General features: G+C 41.4%; 1 protein-coding gene across 4 annotated transcripts; it reads right to left on the bottom strand.

The window, feature by feature from the left end:
- Positions 1-549: 549 nt before the first annotated feature.
- On the bottom strand, positions 550-15,289 carry btr30 (bloodthirsty-related gene family, member 30). 4 transcript variants are annotated; one of them, XM_029727501.1, is made up of 11 exons: positions 15,173-15,289; positions 14,679-14,757; positions 11,576-12,220; positions 9,743-9,838; positions 9,062-9,295; positions 8,614-8,785; positions 7,945-8,022; positions 4,294-4,320; positions 2,666-2,692; positions 2,255-2,430; positions 550-2,022 (listed from the first exon to the last, which is right to left on the bottom strand). In XM_029727501.1, the coding sequence occupies exons 3-11, from the start codon at positions 12,200-12,202 to the stop codon at positions 1,657-1,659; spliced, it is 1,803 nt and encodes a 600-aa protein (XP_029583361.1). In that variant the 5' UTR covers positions 12,203-12,220; positions 14,679-14,757; positions 15,173-15,289; the 3' UTR covers positions 550-1,656. The 4 variants fall into 4 exon arrangements, with proteins under 4 accessions (XP_029583361.1, XP_029583359.1, XP_029583360.1 ...); XM_029727499.1 differs by lacking the exon at positions 14,679-14,757; XM_029727500.1 differs by lacking the exons at positions 14,679-14,757; positions 15,173-15,289 and adding an exon at positions 12,918-13,002.
- Between the last annotated feature and the right edge of the window lie 3,396 nt (positions 15,290-18,685).

Raw genomic sequence — 18,685 nt, 5'->3', positions numbered from 1 at the left:
AAGAATCAATGAGATCAGCTGAACAAAGATGCAATTGGTAGCCACTACTGTTGAATTAGATTTCCTTGCCCTGGACCTACGCAATACACTGCTGGTTAATACCGCTTTCCATTATAATTGAGCTATAGTGACGCAGTGTCCATGCTCTTCGCATTTGTCAATGTTGGGAGTTTGGTGCATCTCATGAAATGCTAGGTTTGAGTTTGCGCCTGCACAGAATGGCTATCCAAGAGCAGGGATGAGGGAAAGACTGCTCTTGTACTCCAGCACCCTCTTGTGGCTGGAATCAGCAGCTAGTGCAGCTGTAGGGATTTTTTAAAAATTTAACCAGCAAGGAACAAGTTTTTATTTACAATGACAGCCTACCCAGAACGACGCTGGGCCAATTTTGTCCCTATGGGACTCAATCACAGCCTGTATTCAGAACAGGGACTGTAGTGACACCTCTTGAACTGAGATGCAGTGCCTTATACTGCTGTGCCACTCAGGAGCCCCATGTAACAATGGTAAGGTTCCAATGACCAACTGTAAAACATAACTGAGACAGTCTTTTATTCCACCCAATACATTTTTATTGTTAAAATATTTAAAACATACGTATGGGACAGAACAGACAATAACAAGCAATATTGCCACAAAATAAATTACCAACTCATTGCTGTCAAGGGCTGTAAATGGCCACACAAGCTAATAGCATCTTTCACGGCCGTCCACTTGAATTGTGTAAGGACAGTGATTCAGCAAATGTCTATAATCATCGTCCACCATTCTGACAACTGTAAAACATGTGCACATTACACAATGCTGCAAACAGGACAGAATTCAATTCCAGATATAGAACAAAAGTAGTTTGGGAAATCCTGCACAAACTCGGTCCTCAGGACCCCAAGGGGTGCATGTTTTTGTTTCTTGCTTTAACACTACACAGCTGATTCAAATGATCAAAGCTTGATGATTAGTTGAATCAGCTGTGTAGTGCTACGGCAAAAAACTAAACTTGCACCCCTTGGGGTTCCGAGGACCGAGTTTGGGGAAACCCTGAGCTAGTGTGAAACAACCTTGAACAATACAAGATATCCTCAACAGGACCTATCCACCAAGATATATAAGAACCTTAGACTGAAGCCATTTTGACACAAATAATAGAAAATTGTGACAATGAAGAGGGTTCGAATACAAGTGTACCATTGTGATTTCAGATACCAATTCTGACTGATTTCTGACCATGAAGTAATTCCAAGATTCCACACAAGTGTTTTGCCCCATCACCTGCCTTTCAGTGCATTGTGAACCAGTGTGTGTGCAATGAGTCAAATGTTGAGTGGGTACTGGACAATGCCAACAGCTGAATTGGAGGTTGCAGGCAAAATGTAGAGATGAGACTTCTCTCCATCTTATTTTCACCCCATACGACTTTATTTATCTTTGTCCCCTCCCTCCATCTCACATACCTCATCTCACACTCATCTTCAAGCACATTCAACCTAAAATATTTTCACCAATATGTTCATCATCCACTCAAACTTGCACTCACTTTCCCACTGACTCATCCAAGCTAACCACACTTTAATCTTCAAGCAAATTCACCCTGAAACACATTTTCACTTTCATAATTTTCTATACATGCACACACTTTCATGTCATCTCACTATCCTCTCACTCGGGCACACTGCCACACTGTGTGATCATGAGAGCCAGGGGAACCTCCCTGTCCCCAGTGCCCAGTAGAGGAAACATCCTCTCAGAGAACTCGGCCACGCTGAAGCTGTACACCTCCGAGCCAGTCTTGGCATTGTAGAAGGTCACCTGACCCTCCTCACAGTCCAGGTAGACACCCACTCTGCGGAGGCGCACTGATGTCTTAACCTTGGTAAGGGCTGGAATAGTGAGGGCGCGCAGGTGGGTGCCCCCCCACCAGAGGGCGTAGTAACCACTATTAGGGCTCATGTCAAACAGCCCTTTCCTCTGGGCTGACTCCCGCACCACGCCCACCTTCCAGTCTTTATTCTCACCCACATTCACCTGAGATGAAGAGACAAAGGAAGAATGATAAAGTGATACCGACAACAGTTTGAGTGGGGACGAGCATGCAAGGTTGAACCCTAACTGATTTACTCTCCTAGATTGCATGTCCTACACTTCTAACATCAAATGCCTAAATAGATTAAACCAATAAAACTGAAGCCACTATTCAGTCATTTCTTCCACCCTCCAATTTCTATGCGATTCCCTAACCCTTGACCCCTGGCCTCACCTCCCAGTAGTGTCGCCCCGAGTTGAAGCCCTCTTTGGCCAGCACACAAGACCAGACGTCGAAGCGTTGCGTGCTGTTCCTGTAGAACTGCAGTTTCTCTCCTCTCTTCACCTGCTTCCTGTCGTCAGAGAGGATGAGGAAGGGGTACGCCGTCACTGGGTTTAGCGTCACATCCTCTGCGAATGAGAAGGAACACAAAAAGGTCAAGGCTCTGGTGTGAATGCCACAGCCGAATAATGTTAGGAATCATGGCCAAAAGGACAGTGAGATGGTGTCTTGTGTAAACAGACTATTTGGAGACCTTTATTGGAAAACAACAGTCAATCACTACATCCAGTAATACAGTAAGAGCAATGGTAGAGATAAGACCAGGATAGGTTGGTATTTAGAATTAAGATCAGAACAACTCACCTAAATAAGACTGGATCTTCTTCAACCCTGTACGAAAAAGTAATTACGGTGAGTCTCTTTTCCAATACATAGATACTAGCCATTTTTTTATATCAAATCATTTTTGGGTAACAATTAAGTACCTTACTGTTGTCGTGTTCCATTAAAATTGACAAAAATAGCTTTTTAGCAAGAAACCTAATCAGGAAAGAATTTGGCTAGGACTGTCTGGGAGTGATCTGAGTGGGGAGGGGAAATCTTAAAACAAGCTGTAATTGGCAGAGAAGTTTGGAACTCTATTGTTAATTAATCAATTTACCACCTGGTGATGTCATCAGGCAAGGCAAAACTCCCACCCACGCAAACAGGTTGATTAGAAGGTCCTATGTAGATGAATTCCAACCAGAAACTATCAGGAAATAACACTAGCTAGGTTTCCATCCAATTAGCGACAGAAATTTATGCAAGTATTCTATAATCTCTATAAAGAAAATATGCATTTCCCACCAGTGTGCTTCCACCAAACTCACTTTTGCGGATAAAATTCAATGGGTAAGTTTTCACGTACCTAACAACATTTTTATGTTCAATGTATTTCCATCCCTATTGATAGTTGTCACAAACTGTTGTATTAAATAGCGAATGTGCCTACTCTGGTCTTGGCACGCGCACTCTAGCCAACAGCTCTCAGATACCGTGCAGGTAGGCTACTCTACGTGATAAGATTATTATGGATAAGAGGGAGAATATTTGTATGTCAGACAGCAGTCAAGCATCACGTCACCAGAATAAGACCCTCAATATTTATTGGAAAGGAGTGTCAAAATCACAGGGTACTGAAAGTGCACAGTGAAGTTCATAACTTCTTTCACCTGTAGCCTAATAAATTGCATGGTTTCCCCAAGATGTAGCAAGAGGACCACACACCATATCATCACGTGACGCCAAGTTTACTTCAATATGATGGTTGTCAATATTTCTGCATTTCTTGCCTGATTAATTTTACTGACACTAAAAAGATCCAACCATGTCGAACAAAAATTCTGTTAGCATTTTACAAATTGTCCTGAAACATCCCGTTTCTATCACAGCTATCGTGATTATTTTCATACTGTACGACTTCACTTGCATAAAACTATGGATGAAAATGTGGCTAGTGAGCAACATTTTTTACAGTGTTCGTTTCATCAGCTATTGTACAATATGATACAAAACACAGAAAAACTGAACTGACTGCACTGGGCCTTAAAACTATTAGTGAACCATTGAAGGTGGGTGAAGATGTTCTATTAGATGTGTGGGTGTAAAAATGGCATACATTGTCGAAATATAAAGTGAAAAAAAAAAAAAAAAAACAATCTATTGAGGCCTACATCAAATTAGTTATTTTAAATCTTCTTCAGGAGAGGCATCGTGAATCACCATGCACCAATCTTCTTAGAAAAGGCATTTTAAGTAAACTAGGTTTGTAAGTGTTTTCCTTTAAGACAAACTCCTGACTTGTGTCTAACATTTCCTTTGAGCGAAAAAACAAAGCCTCTGCAAAATATCCCATTTCATTACCCAATAGTTCATTCACATGGGTCCTAGACCTTAATCCAAAAGAGAATCTTTGGAGTGAAGAGCTTCAAGAGTGCAGACAGACATACCTGATCCAGATTTGATCTTTTTTAGATCTGAGGGGAGAAGAAACATGAAGACATGTTGTTTAATGGAAGTATGTGTGAGTACAGAACGAATGCAGCCATTTTTATCTCAATATCAAATCATTTTTGGGTAACAATTAAGTACCGTACCTTGTTTTCAATTAAAATGGTCAAAAATAAACTAAAACAGCTTCTTAGCAAAATGCTATTTCTCAAGAATGAATTTAGCTAAGACTGTCTGCGTGGTCCGAGAAAGGTGCCTAATTGGAAGAGCTTAATGGTAGAGATGTGAACTTTAAAACCAGCTATTATTGGCAGAGAGTAGGGCAAAAATCTGGTTTCAGGAGGCCTTTTTAAAACAGCTCTTACAAAGTGCTTTATCATAGATTTAAAAATGTCACAGTATTATTCCAACCAGTGTGGAAATACAGTGCCTTCGTAAAGTTCAGATCCCTTGACATTTTCCACATCGTATTAATACATTCTTAGAATAAGGCTGTAACAAAAACAATTCCTCAGCAATCTACACACAATACCCCATAATAACAAAGCGAAAAAAGGTTTTAGAACTGTGCAAATGTATGCATGTACATTAGTATTCAGACCCATTGCTACGAAACTTCGGAAATGAGCTCAGGTGCATCCTGTTTCCATTGATCATCCTTGAGATGTTTCTACAACTTGAATGGAGTCCACCTGTCGTAAATTCAATTGATTGGACATGATTTGGAAAGGCACACACCTCTCTAGATAAGGTCCCACAGTTGACAGTGCATGTCAGAGCAAAAACCAAGCCATGGGGTGAAGGAATTGTCCGTAAAGCTCCGAGACAGGATTGTGTCGAGGCACAGATCTAAGGCAAGGTACATAAAAATGTCTGCAGCATTGAAGGTCCCCAAGAACAGTGGCCTACATCATTCTTAAATTGAAGATGTTTGGAACCTCCAAGAGTCTCCCTAGTGCTGGCCACCCGGCCAAACTGAGCAATCGGCGGAGAAGGACCTTGGTCAGGGAGGTGACCAAGAATCTGATGGTCACTGACAGAACTCCAGTGTTCCTCTGGACATCTGAGAACCTTCCAGAAGGACAACCATCTCTGCAGCCCTCCACCAATCAGGTTTTTATGGTAGAGTGGCCAGACAGAAGTCACTCCTCAGTCAAAGGCACATGACAGCCCACTTGGAGTTTGCCAAAAAGCACCCAAAGACTCAGACCATGAGAAACAAGATTCTCTGATGAAACCAAGTTTGAACTCTGGCTCGGTCAAGCATGGTGGTGGCAGCATCATGCTGTGGGGGATGTGTTTTTCAGCTGGAAGACTAGTCAGGATTGAGGGAAAGATGAATAGGGGGCAAAGCTGCTCCAGAGCTCTCAGGTGAACCTTCGCACCAGTCTTCCAACAGGACATCAACCCTAAGCACACAGCCATAACAATGCAGGAGTGGCTTTGGGACAAGTCTCTGAATATCCTTGAGTGAACCAGATCGAACATCTCTGGAGAGACCTGAAAATATCTGTGCAGCGACGCTTCCCAGCCAACCTGACAGCGCTTGAGGATCTGCGGAGAAGAATGGGAGAAACTCCAAATACAGGTGTGCCAAGCTTGTAGCATCATACCCAAGGAGACTCGAGGCTGTAATCTCTGCTTAAAAGTACTGAGTAAAGGATCTGAATACTTACGTACATGTGATTTTTATTTTTTTATTATACATTTGCAAAAATGTAACAAAGTGTGGAAAAAGTCAAGGGGTCTAAATACTTTCCGAATGTACTGCATGTACAATACCAGTCAAAAGTTTGGACACCTACTTATTCAAGGGTTTTTCTTTATTTTGACCATTTTCTACAGTCGTGGCCAAAAGTTGAGAATGACACATTCATTTTCAAAGTCTACTGCCTCAGTTTGTATGATGGCAATTTGCATATACTCCAGAATGTTATGAAGAGTGATCAGATGAATTGCAATTAATTGCAAAGTCCCTCTTTGCCACGCAAATGAACTGAATCCCCCAAAAACATTTCCACTGCAATTCAACCCTGCCACAAAAGGACCAGCTGACATGTCAGCGATTCTCTCGTTAGCACAGGTGTGAGTGTTGACGAGGACAAGGCTGGAGATCACGCTGTAATGCTGATTGAGTTTGAATAACAGACTGGAAGCTTCAAAAGGAGGGTGGTGCTTGGAATCATTGTTCTTCCTCTCAACCATGGTTACCTGCAAGGAACACGTGCCGTCATCATTGCTTTGCACAAAAATGGCTTCACAAGCAAGGATATTGCTGCCAGTAAGACTGCACCTAAATCAACCATTTATCGGATCATCAAGAACTTGAAGGAGAGCGATTCAATTGTTGTGAAGAAGGCTTCAGGGCGCCCAAAGTCCAGCAAGCGCCAGGACCGTCTCCTAAAGTTGATTCAGCTGCGGGATCGGGGCACCACCAGTACAGAGCTTGCTCAGGAATGGCAGCAGGCAGGTGTGAGTGCATCTGCACGCACAGTGAGGCGAAGACTTTTGGAGGATGGCCTGGTGTCAAGAAGGGCATCAAAGAAGCCACTTCTCTCCAGGAAAAACATCAGGGACAGACTGATATTCTGCTAAAGGTACAGGGATTGGACTGCTGAGGACTGGGGTAAAGTCATTTTCTCTGATGAATCCCCTTTCCGATTGTTTGGGGCATCTGGAAAAAAGCGTGTCCGGAGAAGACAAGGTGAGCGCTACCATCAGTCCTGTGTCATGCCAACAGTAAAGCATCCTGAGACCATTCATGTGTGGGGTTGCTTCTCAGCCAAGGGAGTGAGCTTCTCACAATTTTGCCTCACATGCTGGTCACAAGCAGGAACTACTATTCTGAAACCAATTGAAATCACTCTACAAACAAACCAATCAGTTACCACCGTTGTCATATCATATATTGATTTAACCTGGATAGCTTTAAGCAGTATGTAGATGCAGGATCTTGAAGACCAGGCTCGCATGGGCTTTCCAGGATAACAAGGGCAGTAACTAGAGGGGATTGCGTTGTCCCTTTGACACAGTAAAATCGGCCTTCTCTGTTAGAGCTACAATATACTGGAATGCAATGCCCACGGACTTGAGAAGCTGCCCCGATTGTACTTTGAATTTGAAAACATGGCTAAAATCTATCCAAATCTGCACACATGAGTTGTGGTCCCTCATATGCAAGACGGCAGTTGATGATAGTTGTCCTTAGAAATATATATTTTTGGATGTATTTGTATTTTGTGTTGTTTTAGTGAGTATTTGTATTGTGGCTGTGTAGTTGTCCTTAGCTGCCCTGGGATGACGGGTGTAAATAAGCTTGTGGCTAACCCCAGCACATTTACATGTTGCATTATTGATGTTGATTAATGTGCATTGTCCCCTATAAATAAATATGGTTGAGAGAATGCCAAGATTGTGCAAAGCTGTCATCAAGGCAAAGGATGGCTACTTTGAAAAATCTCAAATCTATTTTGATTTATTTAACACCTTTGGTTACTACATGATTCCATGTGTGTTTTTTCATAGTTATGATGTAGAAAATAGTCAAAAATAAAATAATTTGAATGAGGCGTTTCCAAACTTTTGACTGGTATTATAATATATATATATATATATATATATATATGAGACGCAACTTAAAATTGACCCACCTCGTAGAGACCACTGACTCTTAGTGTTCCGTAGTGTCTGTACACTCATCATACTGTCGCTCTCCCGTAGGGAAGTAACTGAAACACACGCATAATGGGTTATATTAACAAACAAATAGGTTGGTCCACAACATACAGTGCATTATACTTTCAGGCCAGGTGTGATAATAGTTATGCAGGTTGTGTTTCCTCATATGTTCGCGTTCCTCCTGGTATTTTTACAACCCACTTTTGTGAATGACTCATTCTTCACCTGACCGATGTTTCAACGCAGCGATGGATGACAGAAGGAATGAGTTCTATTGGCATGAGGTATTTGAGTAGGAATGGTATTTTGACTGCTTACAGACTACTTTCAGAATACCTTTCTCGGTACCTTCAACTCAGTAATTTATGAGAAACTTCACCCGAAAACCACAGTAAGGGAACAACTAATGATTTATTTACAAAATTTTTGGTAACGATATGATGAACATTATGGAACTGACGCAAATAATCTACCCCCCCGGAAAGAAAAAAATGTATCAAATGAAATTACCATTATTATGAATATTTGGTAACTGTGATGTCCATTTTGAAAAGGATAATGAGGATAATAAATAATGATGACATGACTATGGTGATTATGAGATTGATTATAACAATGAAAGTGATGATGGTGCTACTCACGGGAGCGTTGGGAGCGCACCTCCCCCATGCGGATCTCATCCATACTCTTCTTCAGTTCCCCCAGAGCCACCTTCACCTCCCCCAGAGAGAAATGCAGCGACACCGCCGCCTCGGGCTCCAACTCCTGGGTGTCAGAGTCTGCCTCTAGGGGGGCACTCGCCTCCTCAAAACTCTGAAAGTGGGTTGAAGGCAGGCATTGAGAGATATATTCAATTGAAAGACTTACAGTTCAGAGTTTAACGTCAGTGGAATGGACGTGGAGTGGACTCTGGTAATACCTCTGATAGCTTGCACTTAGAGGCCATTGGTCCGTACACGTGGCACACCAGGTGCATGTCCCATTGCCCTCAAAGTGCAAACCCCACCCAACTGTTACAACAGATAAGCTAAATGAAGTGCATCCACAAATGATAAAAGGTGCCTCAGCTAAAACACATTCCCTCCGTACCTGGAGGAAGCCAATGTGGTCATCAGACGTGGCCTGGGCTTCCAGTCTGGATCGCCGCACCTGCAGCTGGCCAAGCTCCGCCTCCAAACGGGTCACTAGCCCCTCCCCCCGTGTTTCCACTGACACCCGCTTCTCCTCCATCCCACCCACCAGCTCTTCACGGATCCTGTCCACTGAGCAACTCAGCTCCCCCAGCAACTGCTCCACCTGCGACAGCTCACCCCGTGCATAGTTCTAGAAAAAAACAGAATGGTTAAGTTGCTCCTTGACACTGATTTAAGATCAGTTTCTTTCTCTCCAGTTATGGTCATTATTGTGATCGCAGATCACACAACTGAAAAATGTGTGGTTCATCAAGCCTAAAACGTGTTTAAAAAAAACACGGTAATAGTTTTTTTCTGTAATGTATCATAACAGCGGTATGGCAAACATAATTTGGGTGGACTAAACAGACTATCTAGACCTGCTAATAGCTACTGGTTGACTAAACAAACTGTCTTGAACTGCTAATAGCCACTGCAGTGGGAGTAATGGTTGTTGGTACGGTCTACTAACACTAGACAGAGTGGTAGTGTGATCTGATGAATATGAAGCCTGACATGTTGAGGGGTTAAGTGAAGGGGTCAAATAGATCTAACACAATGTTGATACAATGTCGGGGCCTGTGAATCAGCTGCCTACCCTGACGGTCTCCAGTCGGCTCTTGAGCTCAATCAGACGGAGGCTCTTCCTCTCAATCCGGTTCTGAATCTCCAGTTCAGTCTTCCCAATGAGTTTCTGTGTGACAGACAAAGGACAGTAAAGAGATGGAGGATGAGAGACAAAGAGACCAATTATGTGAATGCAGTGTCATTGAAAGTAGATTTGGCATCATGTCTGTTCACTACTTGTCCTAACTAGACAATGCTGCAGGCCTGCTGCTGCTTAAACAGGCGCTCTTAGGGAACACATTCAAGTAAAATGTGCTTTGAAGTGCCCCAAAAAATACCCTAGAAAATATTTTTTAGATGCAAATAGAAAAACATTGCCCTTGAAATAGCCATATACATTTCAGATAACATAATGAAATACATTCATTCAAAAAAAATCATGCATGTTATTCATTTGCCTTGAACCAAACCCATTATCCACAAGATTATACCTAAATTATGTAAAATTGCTCATGTTTTTAGTCAGATGCCCAACCCATAGAGATATGAGGATTCTAGTGCCCAAAAGCCCATTTAGCACCATTGAGGACTTTAACCATAGAGTACCACAGTATGAGTCATAATACCCATAAAACCTAGCAGTCAAACAGGGAAATGGTTCCAACAGTTTTTTTCCACAATTCATTATTCCCATAGGGGATTTTCAAAACACTTTAAATAAGGGCTGTGTTTTGTGTTGACTTACCCTGGCATGACTTTTTGATAACCGTGTAAATCTCTCTAGGACAAGGTGACTTTTATCAATATATTCACCACTGTGGGGATCTATTTTGAAGTAGTCAACTGGATGAGACTTCCTATGGGTTAAGGAAGGATCACATGATTTCATCCGTGTCATCAGGAGGGATCAGCCAATGACTTATACTCATGAGCAAACATTTCAAAACTGCAGGTGGCAGTAAATCGCAAACCATGGCTTTATACCTGTTCATACAACACATTCCAGGTCGCAGTGTGCACCCTTCCTGTTTGTTTGCTCATAGAAGTAGCAGTAGAAAATGAAGTTCTTCAAAATCGACATGGAGCTGCCCATTTTCTCAGGTACATTTATGCGATGAGCTGTTTCTTTGTTTTCTTCTCAGAGCCAAAAGGAGGATCATATGTTATATTTAATGACTTAAAATACAGTGCAACTGGCAGCTGTCAAATTGTAATGCAATCATTGAAGTCATTGAATGGAAATGTGTTACTAAATTTGAAAAGTTCCACAGTTCCCCATCCCTTTTTTACCCTCTTGGTTCAGGATTTTACAGTTATCTGAAAGCGAACCAGAAATAGCCAGTCACTGTTTCTATGCAGGTTGTTTACATTAGAAATGTAGATGCAACTTAGACAAGAACATAACCAACTCCCATCTCAGATAATCTTTAGAGTAAAATCTGCATTGCAAAAGGGATTTCAGTGGCTTGTTTACATAGGGGTTATCTATCTATGTCATCTGCATTGCAAGAAGCTGAGAGTCCCCTATGACCTACAAACTCATAGCCAATACTCAGTATTTCAAAGGTTCAAAATACAAGATGTAATATAAAATAAAGTTACCTAAATAAAATACCTGACAGTGCCCTCTCGTCATGCATTGGCCATTGTCTATTTTGACTGTTAGGGCACACCAACCACAGAACTAGAATTAAATTGTATTTCTTTAAGGCACACATCCAACCCCAGGAAACACACCACACCCTTAAGTAGCCTTCAGACTATAGCCTTGGCACAAAAGCATCTTTGAGCTGCTTGGGCCATTGAGGTTATGAAGGGGTGTGTGCTCCAAGCGCCTGATGTGAAAGCTGCTTTGCCTTCTCACCTGTTTGTTGACTCGCTCTGTCTGCACGGACACTGTGCGGTGTGTGCGGTGCTCCTCCAGCACACAGATGGCACAGATACAGATCTGGTCCGTGCGGCAGTACACCTCCAGAAGCCGGTGGTGCAGTGGGCAGGTGCGGCCGCGAAGCGCTTCCCGGGGCTCCAGGAGCTGGTGGTTGGCATAGAAGGGCGTGTTCAGGTGAGGCTGCACATGGGCCTCGCAGTAGGATGCCGTGCAGGTCAAACACGAGCTGATCGCCACTTGTTTTTTCCCTGTACACACATCACATTTGATCATATCCTCCAGGAACGGGTTGCTGTTGGCCATGGCTCCCGGTGTCTTCACGTCCGACGCGTGCAGCTTTCCTGTGCCGTAGTGAGCTTCTTTGTATTTCTCAGCGATATGGGCGAAGACTCGGTTGATGTTGAGCTGAGGCCGCTCGGGGAACTGATGCTTGCAGAGCGGGCAGGTGCAGGTGGTGCTGGAGGCCCAGTAGCCTCCGATGCAACCCTGGCAGAAGTTGTGTCCGCAGGGCGTCGACACTGGGTCGTTGAACAGGTCTAAGCAGATGGAGCAGGTCAGCTCCTGCTCCGAAAACATCTCCAGGACCCCCGCCTCAGCCATCATTTTCTCCTACCAAAAGCCCTACGGGTGAGACAACATACTAGGTCACAAAAACATTTCTACTTGGCCCGTAGGTCAACACATTGGTCAAAGATTGAACTAGGCCTATACAGGTTCGATAAACCAGATTGCCATGTTGTAGAGGCCGATGACTCATGCAACTATAACTAAGCTATCATAGTCACTGGGCTAGATGGGCTTGTGGTTGTAGCCCTACTTGTATTGAAGGAAGTTGAAGACCTTTTGCCATCACCAGTTCAATAACCAACACAGAGCACAACAACTGGCCTACTAATTCTACTGCTGGTCCATGTTAACCGACAAGTACTTAGGCTAGGGATTTAAAATTTGGCCTTCCGTCTGAGGACTGCCCAAGCTGTTGTGTGTGTGTGGTGGTGACCCAAGTTAACATCCCTCAGGGCACTCCTCAATCAACAGCATATTATATAACAGAGAAGAGGTTAGGAAAAATCTCACCAACAGAAACCGCTTTGAAAATCACAACTGGATAGTTTTAGAATGGGCCAAGGCCTATTATCCCTCAAGGCAAAAAAATGGTCACAAAATTACAAGGGCTGATAAACAATTAATAGTAAGGGTTGCATCACAAATAGCCATAGTAATTCCTACACAACATTTTTATCAAGCATTTTGACTATGCATTCTAAAAGATAACTAAACTTGTCGAGGTGTATATTTTTGAGTAAAATAAACACACCTTAACCGATCCCAGAGTAGTATTTTTTGCCTGTTTTCAGACTTGTTTGTTGTAGATCAGAGATAAGGTGTGTCTAACAGTGGACAAACAATCACTGGTATGCACAGGTGCATTGTGGGCCATCTCCACCGGGATTGGCCTAACACCTGTTTACGATCAGTGCTGATTCACTCGGAGTGGCTGCCTCTGCTCACTCCATTTAAACGTGATTCGATTCTCATTTGCAGTACGTTCTTAGAAACATAAATCCCTCGACGTTCATATCGCATCAAAAAATAATTTCACAAATGCAGAATACACACTCACTGTACACTGTTTTAACACAGTTGCAGCAGACAGTATTTTTCAGTGACAACATGTTTGTGGCGTCCATCTTCCATTTACACACAGGTGTTCAGAGATGCAGATGGATAATTAGCACAGGTAGTCCACTCTGTCTTCCGTCTGTTTTCAGTAAGCAATCGCTGTAATGGAAATATGGCCGTGTGCTATCCCTAACCCTAAACATAAGGAACGTATCTTTCATATTAGCAATAAATACTTTTTTAAAAGGTACATTTACCACACACCATTTAACTTAAAAAAAAAAAAAAAAATCTTGCTAATATGAAAGATATGTTACTTATGTTTACAAAACCGAACCTCAAGCAATGCGTGTTAATTTTTTGAGCAAGCATCTGGGCTCTTAACAAAAATCCAACGGTCAGAAGCTACTATCGTCAATAGGCGCTAAAGCAGTTACTGTCTATGAATGTGGTTGTCTTAGCCATGCCTATAGTTTTTCCATGGGTGTAAAGAAGGAACTGTACACCATGAACTCATGCAAGGCACATACCACAGCAAGGAGTTTTATTGACTCCCCAAACAAACAACGGTAAACGAATAAACCGTGGGAAATGCGATGATGATGATGCAGAAGTCTGTGTCTGTTTTTTCAAAATGTTCTTTATTTGAGTCCATTGACATTTCTGGTCCTGCAGCATTCCATGACATTATCAGAAGACTCTCTCCCACTCCTATGCTGTGTGTGTGTGTGTGTGATTTCGCAACAGAATTCCTACAGTGCACCTGAAAGCACAACAATAGACTGTTCTGTTTTTTGTAGTTTGTCCCAAAAGAAGACTCCCTTATCCAACCATTAATCTACTTGTGTGACATGCAAGTGATTTTCCTCTAGGTGACCTGAGAAATGATCAGGACACTGATGTCACAGGACTTCACATCTGAGCCAATGGAAAATAACAGGTGTATCTCTGTATGCTCGGTGTAGACTATAGTCAGTTTTGTTGCGTGTGACTTAGATTGTCTCAGACATGAGTGAATGTGGATGTCACACCATACATGCTGTCAATGTATGTGAACTCCAATGCACCACCTCCCTCAATAAAAACAACAATGGCCTCTTTGTGATGCAGTAAATGACTCTTTCAACCCTAAGACCTTTAAACATATATTTATTTGGAAAGTGATCCATGAATCCAACAAATAAGTTATAGAACCTCAAAAACATGGGGACATACTTTCAAGTTTCCCTGCCAGTCAGGTAAACAATATCCCAGGTCTTATCTTCTCTAATCTACTACTGACAACTGCAGGCTGTCAAAAGGCCGATTCTTGTGTCCCATTCATGCGGCCTCTCTCAGTTTGGCCCAAAGCCAATGGCTGTCCAAAGCCCAGGTTTAATTTACTGTATCGTCGCACAGATGTTACCATCCAAAATGACATGACACATGCATTGTGCTACTAGTTTTTATACTTTACACAATTGGCGCTAGCTTGTCAAACCTGTTCACCAACAAGTTGCTGTGAGGGTCATATGTAACCAAGTCTATGTAAATGGCTGTGAAGAATGGAAAATAAAATACAGTCAATGGTTGTCCTGTACTGAGGTCTACCTGGAAACTTCTCAGCGACTAAACCATTGTCAATCAAGGAAGAATGGTATCTGCCAAACTGGGATGTTCACTGTTACATGTTCTGATGATAATGCCACTATTGAGTTGTGTGTTTCATTTTGAAACATATCTGACCCACATCAACAGTCAACAGACAGAAGATTGGTTGGAATAAAAACATAAGAGTATTTATAGTACTGTAACTGTACAGCAATCAATATTACACAAAAAAAACATTGTATGAGCAATTGGTGTAATTGTAATACAATAGGCATATTTCACATAGAAATAATATTTGTAAAAAAATTGCTATAGGCTACTCGTGATCCTGTTACAAGAATTGTTGACACACAAACTTACCGTATATCTTTCTTCAGCAATGGAGTTGAAAGAATGAAATAAGTTTGTGACTGTCCTACAAAGCTGCTGTCACCACTGCCAAAGAAGGTACTTCCAGCTAGTCAGGTATATGTGTGATTGTGTGTGGGTGTGTGTTGTGATGGTTGACAACAGCTTGCACAGCAGTCAGGTGAGTTAGTGAAACAACTACCGTGCCCTCAAAGTATTCACACCCCTTGACATTTTCCACATTTCGTTGTTACAGCCTGAATTTAAAATGTATTACATTTAGATTGTGTGTCACTGATCTTAACACAATACCCCATAATGTCAAAGTGGAATTATGGTTTTAGAAATGTTTACAAATTAATAAAAATGGAAAGGTGAAATGTCATGAGTAAATAAGTATTAAACTCCTTTGTTAAGGCAAGCCTAAATAACTTCAGGAGTAAACATTTGCTGAACTAGTCAGATAAGTTGCATGGACTCACTGGGTGCAATGATGGTGTTTAACACCATTTTTTGAATGACTACCCCATCTCTGTACCCCACACATACAATTTATCTGTAAGGTCTCTCAGTCGAGCAGAGAGGTTTTCCAAGAAGATGGGTAAAAAAAATAAGATATAGAATTTTCCTTTGAACACAGTGAAGTTATTAATTATAATTTGGATGGTGTATCAATACACTCAGTCACGATAAAGATAAAGGCGTCCTTCCTAACTCGGTTGACAGAGAGGAATGAAGGACTTGACCATGAGGCCAATGGTGATTTAAAGCAGTTACAGAGTTAAATGGCTGTGGAGGATGGATCAACTGGAGGATGGATCAACAACATTGTGGTTACTCCACAATACTAACCTAAATGACAGAGTGAAAAGAAGGAAGCCTGTACAGAATAAACATATTCCAAAACATGTATTCTGTTTTCAATAAAAAAAATGTGGCAAAGAAATTAACTTTATGTCCTGAATACCAAGTGTTATGTTTGGGGCAAATCCAACACAATGCATCACTGAGTCACACTCTTCATATTTTCAAGCATGGTGGTGGCTGCATCATGTTATGGGTATACTTGTCATCGGCAGGGAGTAGGGAGTTAAAAAAAAATTAATAATAATAGGGCTAAGCACAGGCAAAGTCCTAAAGGAGAACCTGATTCAGTCTGCTTTCCAACAGACACTGGGAGACAAATCCCCCTTTCAGGAAGACAATAACCTGAAACGCAAGGCCAAATATACACTGAGTATACCAAACATTAGGAATATCTTCTATGGCAAGACTTGAAAATGGCTATCTAGCAATGATCAACAACCAACTTGACAGAGCTTGAATCATTTTTAAAAGAATAATGGGCAAATATTGTACAATCCTGGTTTGTAAAGCTTTGTAAAGCTCTTAGAGACTTACCCAGAAAGACTCAGAGCTGTAATTGCTGCCAAAGTTGATTCTAACATGCATTGAATCAGGGCTTTGAATACTTACCTAAAAATATATTAGTATTTTATTTTCCATTAATATAAAAAAGTACAATTTTTATGCCAGTTTGAGAGTATTTTGTGTAGATCATTGACAAAAAATGACAAATCAATTTTAATCCCACTTTGTAACACAACAAAATGTGGAAAAAGTCAAGGGGTGTGAATACTTTTTGAATGCACTGTATTTCTCCAACATGCGTGTGAAAAAGAGACATACTGTGTAAGAAGACATTGCTAATTACTGTAGATCATTTTGCTACTAGCACATAAATTCATAAGAGATAGACCAAGGAGTTTGTGATTATTTTGAGAGGTTCACCAACTACACAGCTGCAACCTGCTGCTGAAATCGCAAATCTGTAAATTAGTCAGACAGACCAGAGAATAGACAGAACCTGTGTTGATCCTCAACCTATATTTACACAAATTACCATTCATTTCACAATTGCAGCTATTTTCCATGTCTGATTTGCAGGGCAAATATATTTAATGACTCTCAAGACACCCTCATGAGAACAAAAACAAAGTAAAATGCTGATGAGGCTCATTATTTGTTTCAGTACTTCCCACCCGTTAGTTTCTGTTGGTTTCTGCATTAGGGGGACTACAGGGGAAAACTCTTTTGTTTGTTTGGTGTTAAGGTTCATTCATCATAAAGACATTTCTCCAGCCTTTTATATTACAGAAGTACCTCAGGACAGACCAAAACAATAAATGTGATAAAGACGCACTGAAACAAAGGGAGAGAAATGATTTAGCTGAATGCAGATACAAATGACAACGACGCCTTGGGGAGGACACAGTGCTTTCACTAATGAGAAATGTAGGTGTTGGAATGCTGCCTATCCTGACTGGCGTCCTAAAGGAGGATCTAAAGTATGTAACACATGGTGCTGTGACTGTCATTCATTTGAGGTCTGTACATGTATGTGTAGTTGTTTCTCTCAAAGCTGTGGCTCAGCAGGGTCCCTTTGGTGGAGTGAAAAAAAAGCTGAGTCAATTTCACAGTGCGAATAGCACCATCAAGCAAACTGTTCTTTGAGCCATAATGGGAGCATGAATGCAAAGTAAGGGTTTATATTAGCTTCACTTTCTGATGTGCCTTTCTGGCCTTGGTTTTGTTCTGCTGATAAACTGGGTCAGATAGGCTGTGCCTTCACAAAGTATTGACTTTTCATACCCCTTGACTTTTTTCATCAGTTTGGTCAGAGGTCCAGCTCTAGGCAGAGTCAGGGTAGTTCCATATTTTATCAATTTACCAATGGAGACCACTGTGCTCTTGGAAACATTCAACATTCTAGACATTTTTTATACCCTTCCCCAGATATGCCTTGTCACAATTCTCTCTCAGAGATCTACAGACAGTTCCATGGACTTCATGGTAGTCTCTACTCTGACATGCACTGTCAACTGTGGGACTTTGTATAGACAGGTGTTTTTCTTTCTAAAATCATGTCCAAACAATTTAAATTTGACCACAATCAAGTTGTAGCGACGGTTCAAGGATGATCAAAGGGAATTGGCTGCACCTGAGCGCAATTGGGAGTGTCATAGCAAAGGGGTTTGAGTACTTATATAAATGATATATTGCTGCATTTCATTTTCAATACATTTGCAAAAAATTCAAAAACATGTTTTCACTTTGTCATTATGGGGTATTGTGTGTAGATTGGCGAGAAAAAAAGAAGAAATAATCCATTTTGAATATAGGCTGTAACAACAAAATGTGGAATAAGTCCAGGGGTATGAATACTTTCTGAAGGCACTGTATGTTAAGTATGTAATCCAAAGTTGTGTGAAGATGATCAACTTTAAACACTATCAGATTTAGAGGAGCGCCTTCCTCATAAAAATGGCAGCTTTGGTCAAGATGGAATTCACAGTGAATAGTTCTAATCCATTGTTGTGGCTGGTAGAAAACAGATTCTCAGGTCAACAGAGAATAGACTAATGGGGCTATAGTGCATACAAGTTTGACAGCTTTTCTATACTAGTTTAAGCATTATAGACAATCTATAATGTTATTGTTGTCCAAGATATCTAGAAACAGAAG

This window comes from Salmo trutta, chromosome 32 (genome assembly GCF_901001165.1).
Source record: "Salmo trutta chromosome 32, fSalTru1.1, whole genome shotgun sequence".
NCBI classification, from domain to species: domain Eukaryota; kingdom Metazoa; phylum Chordata; class Actinopteri; order Salmoniformes; family Salmonidae; genus Salmo; species Salmo trutta.
Note: the sequence above shows the minus strand (reverse complement) of the source record. Positions and strands in the feature narration are given on the sequence as shown.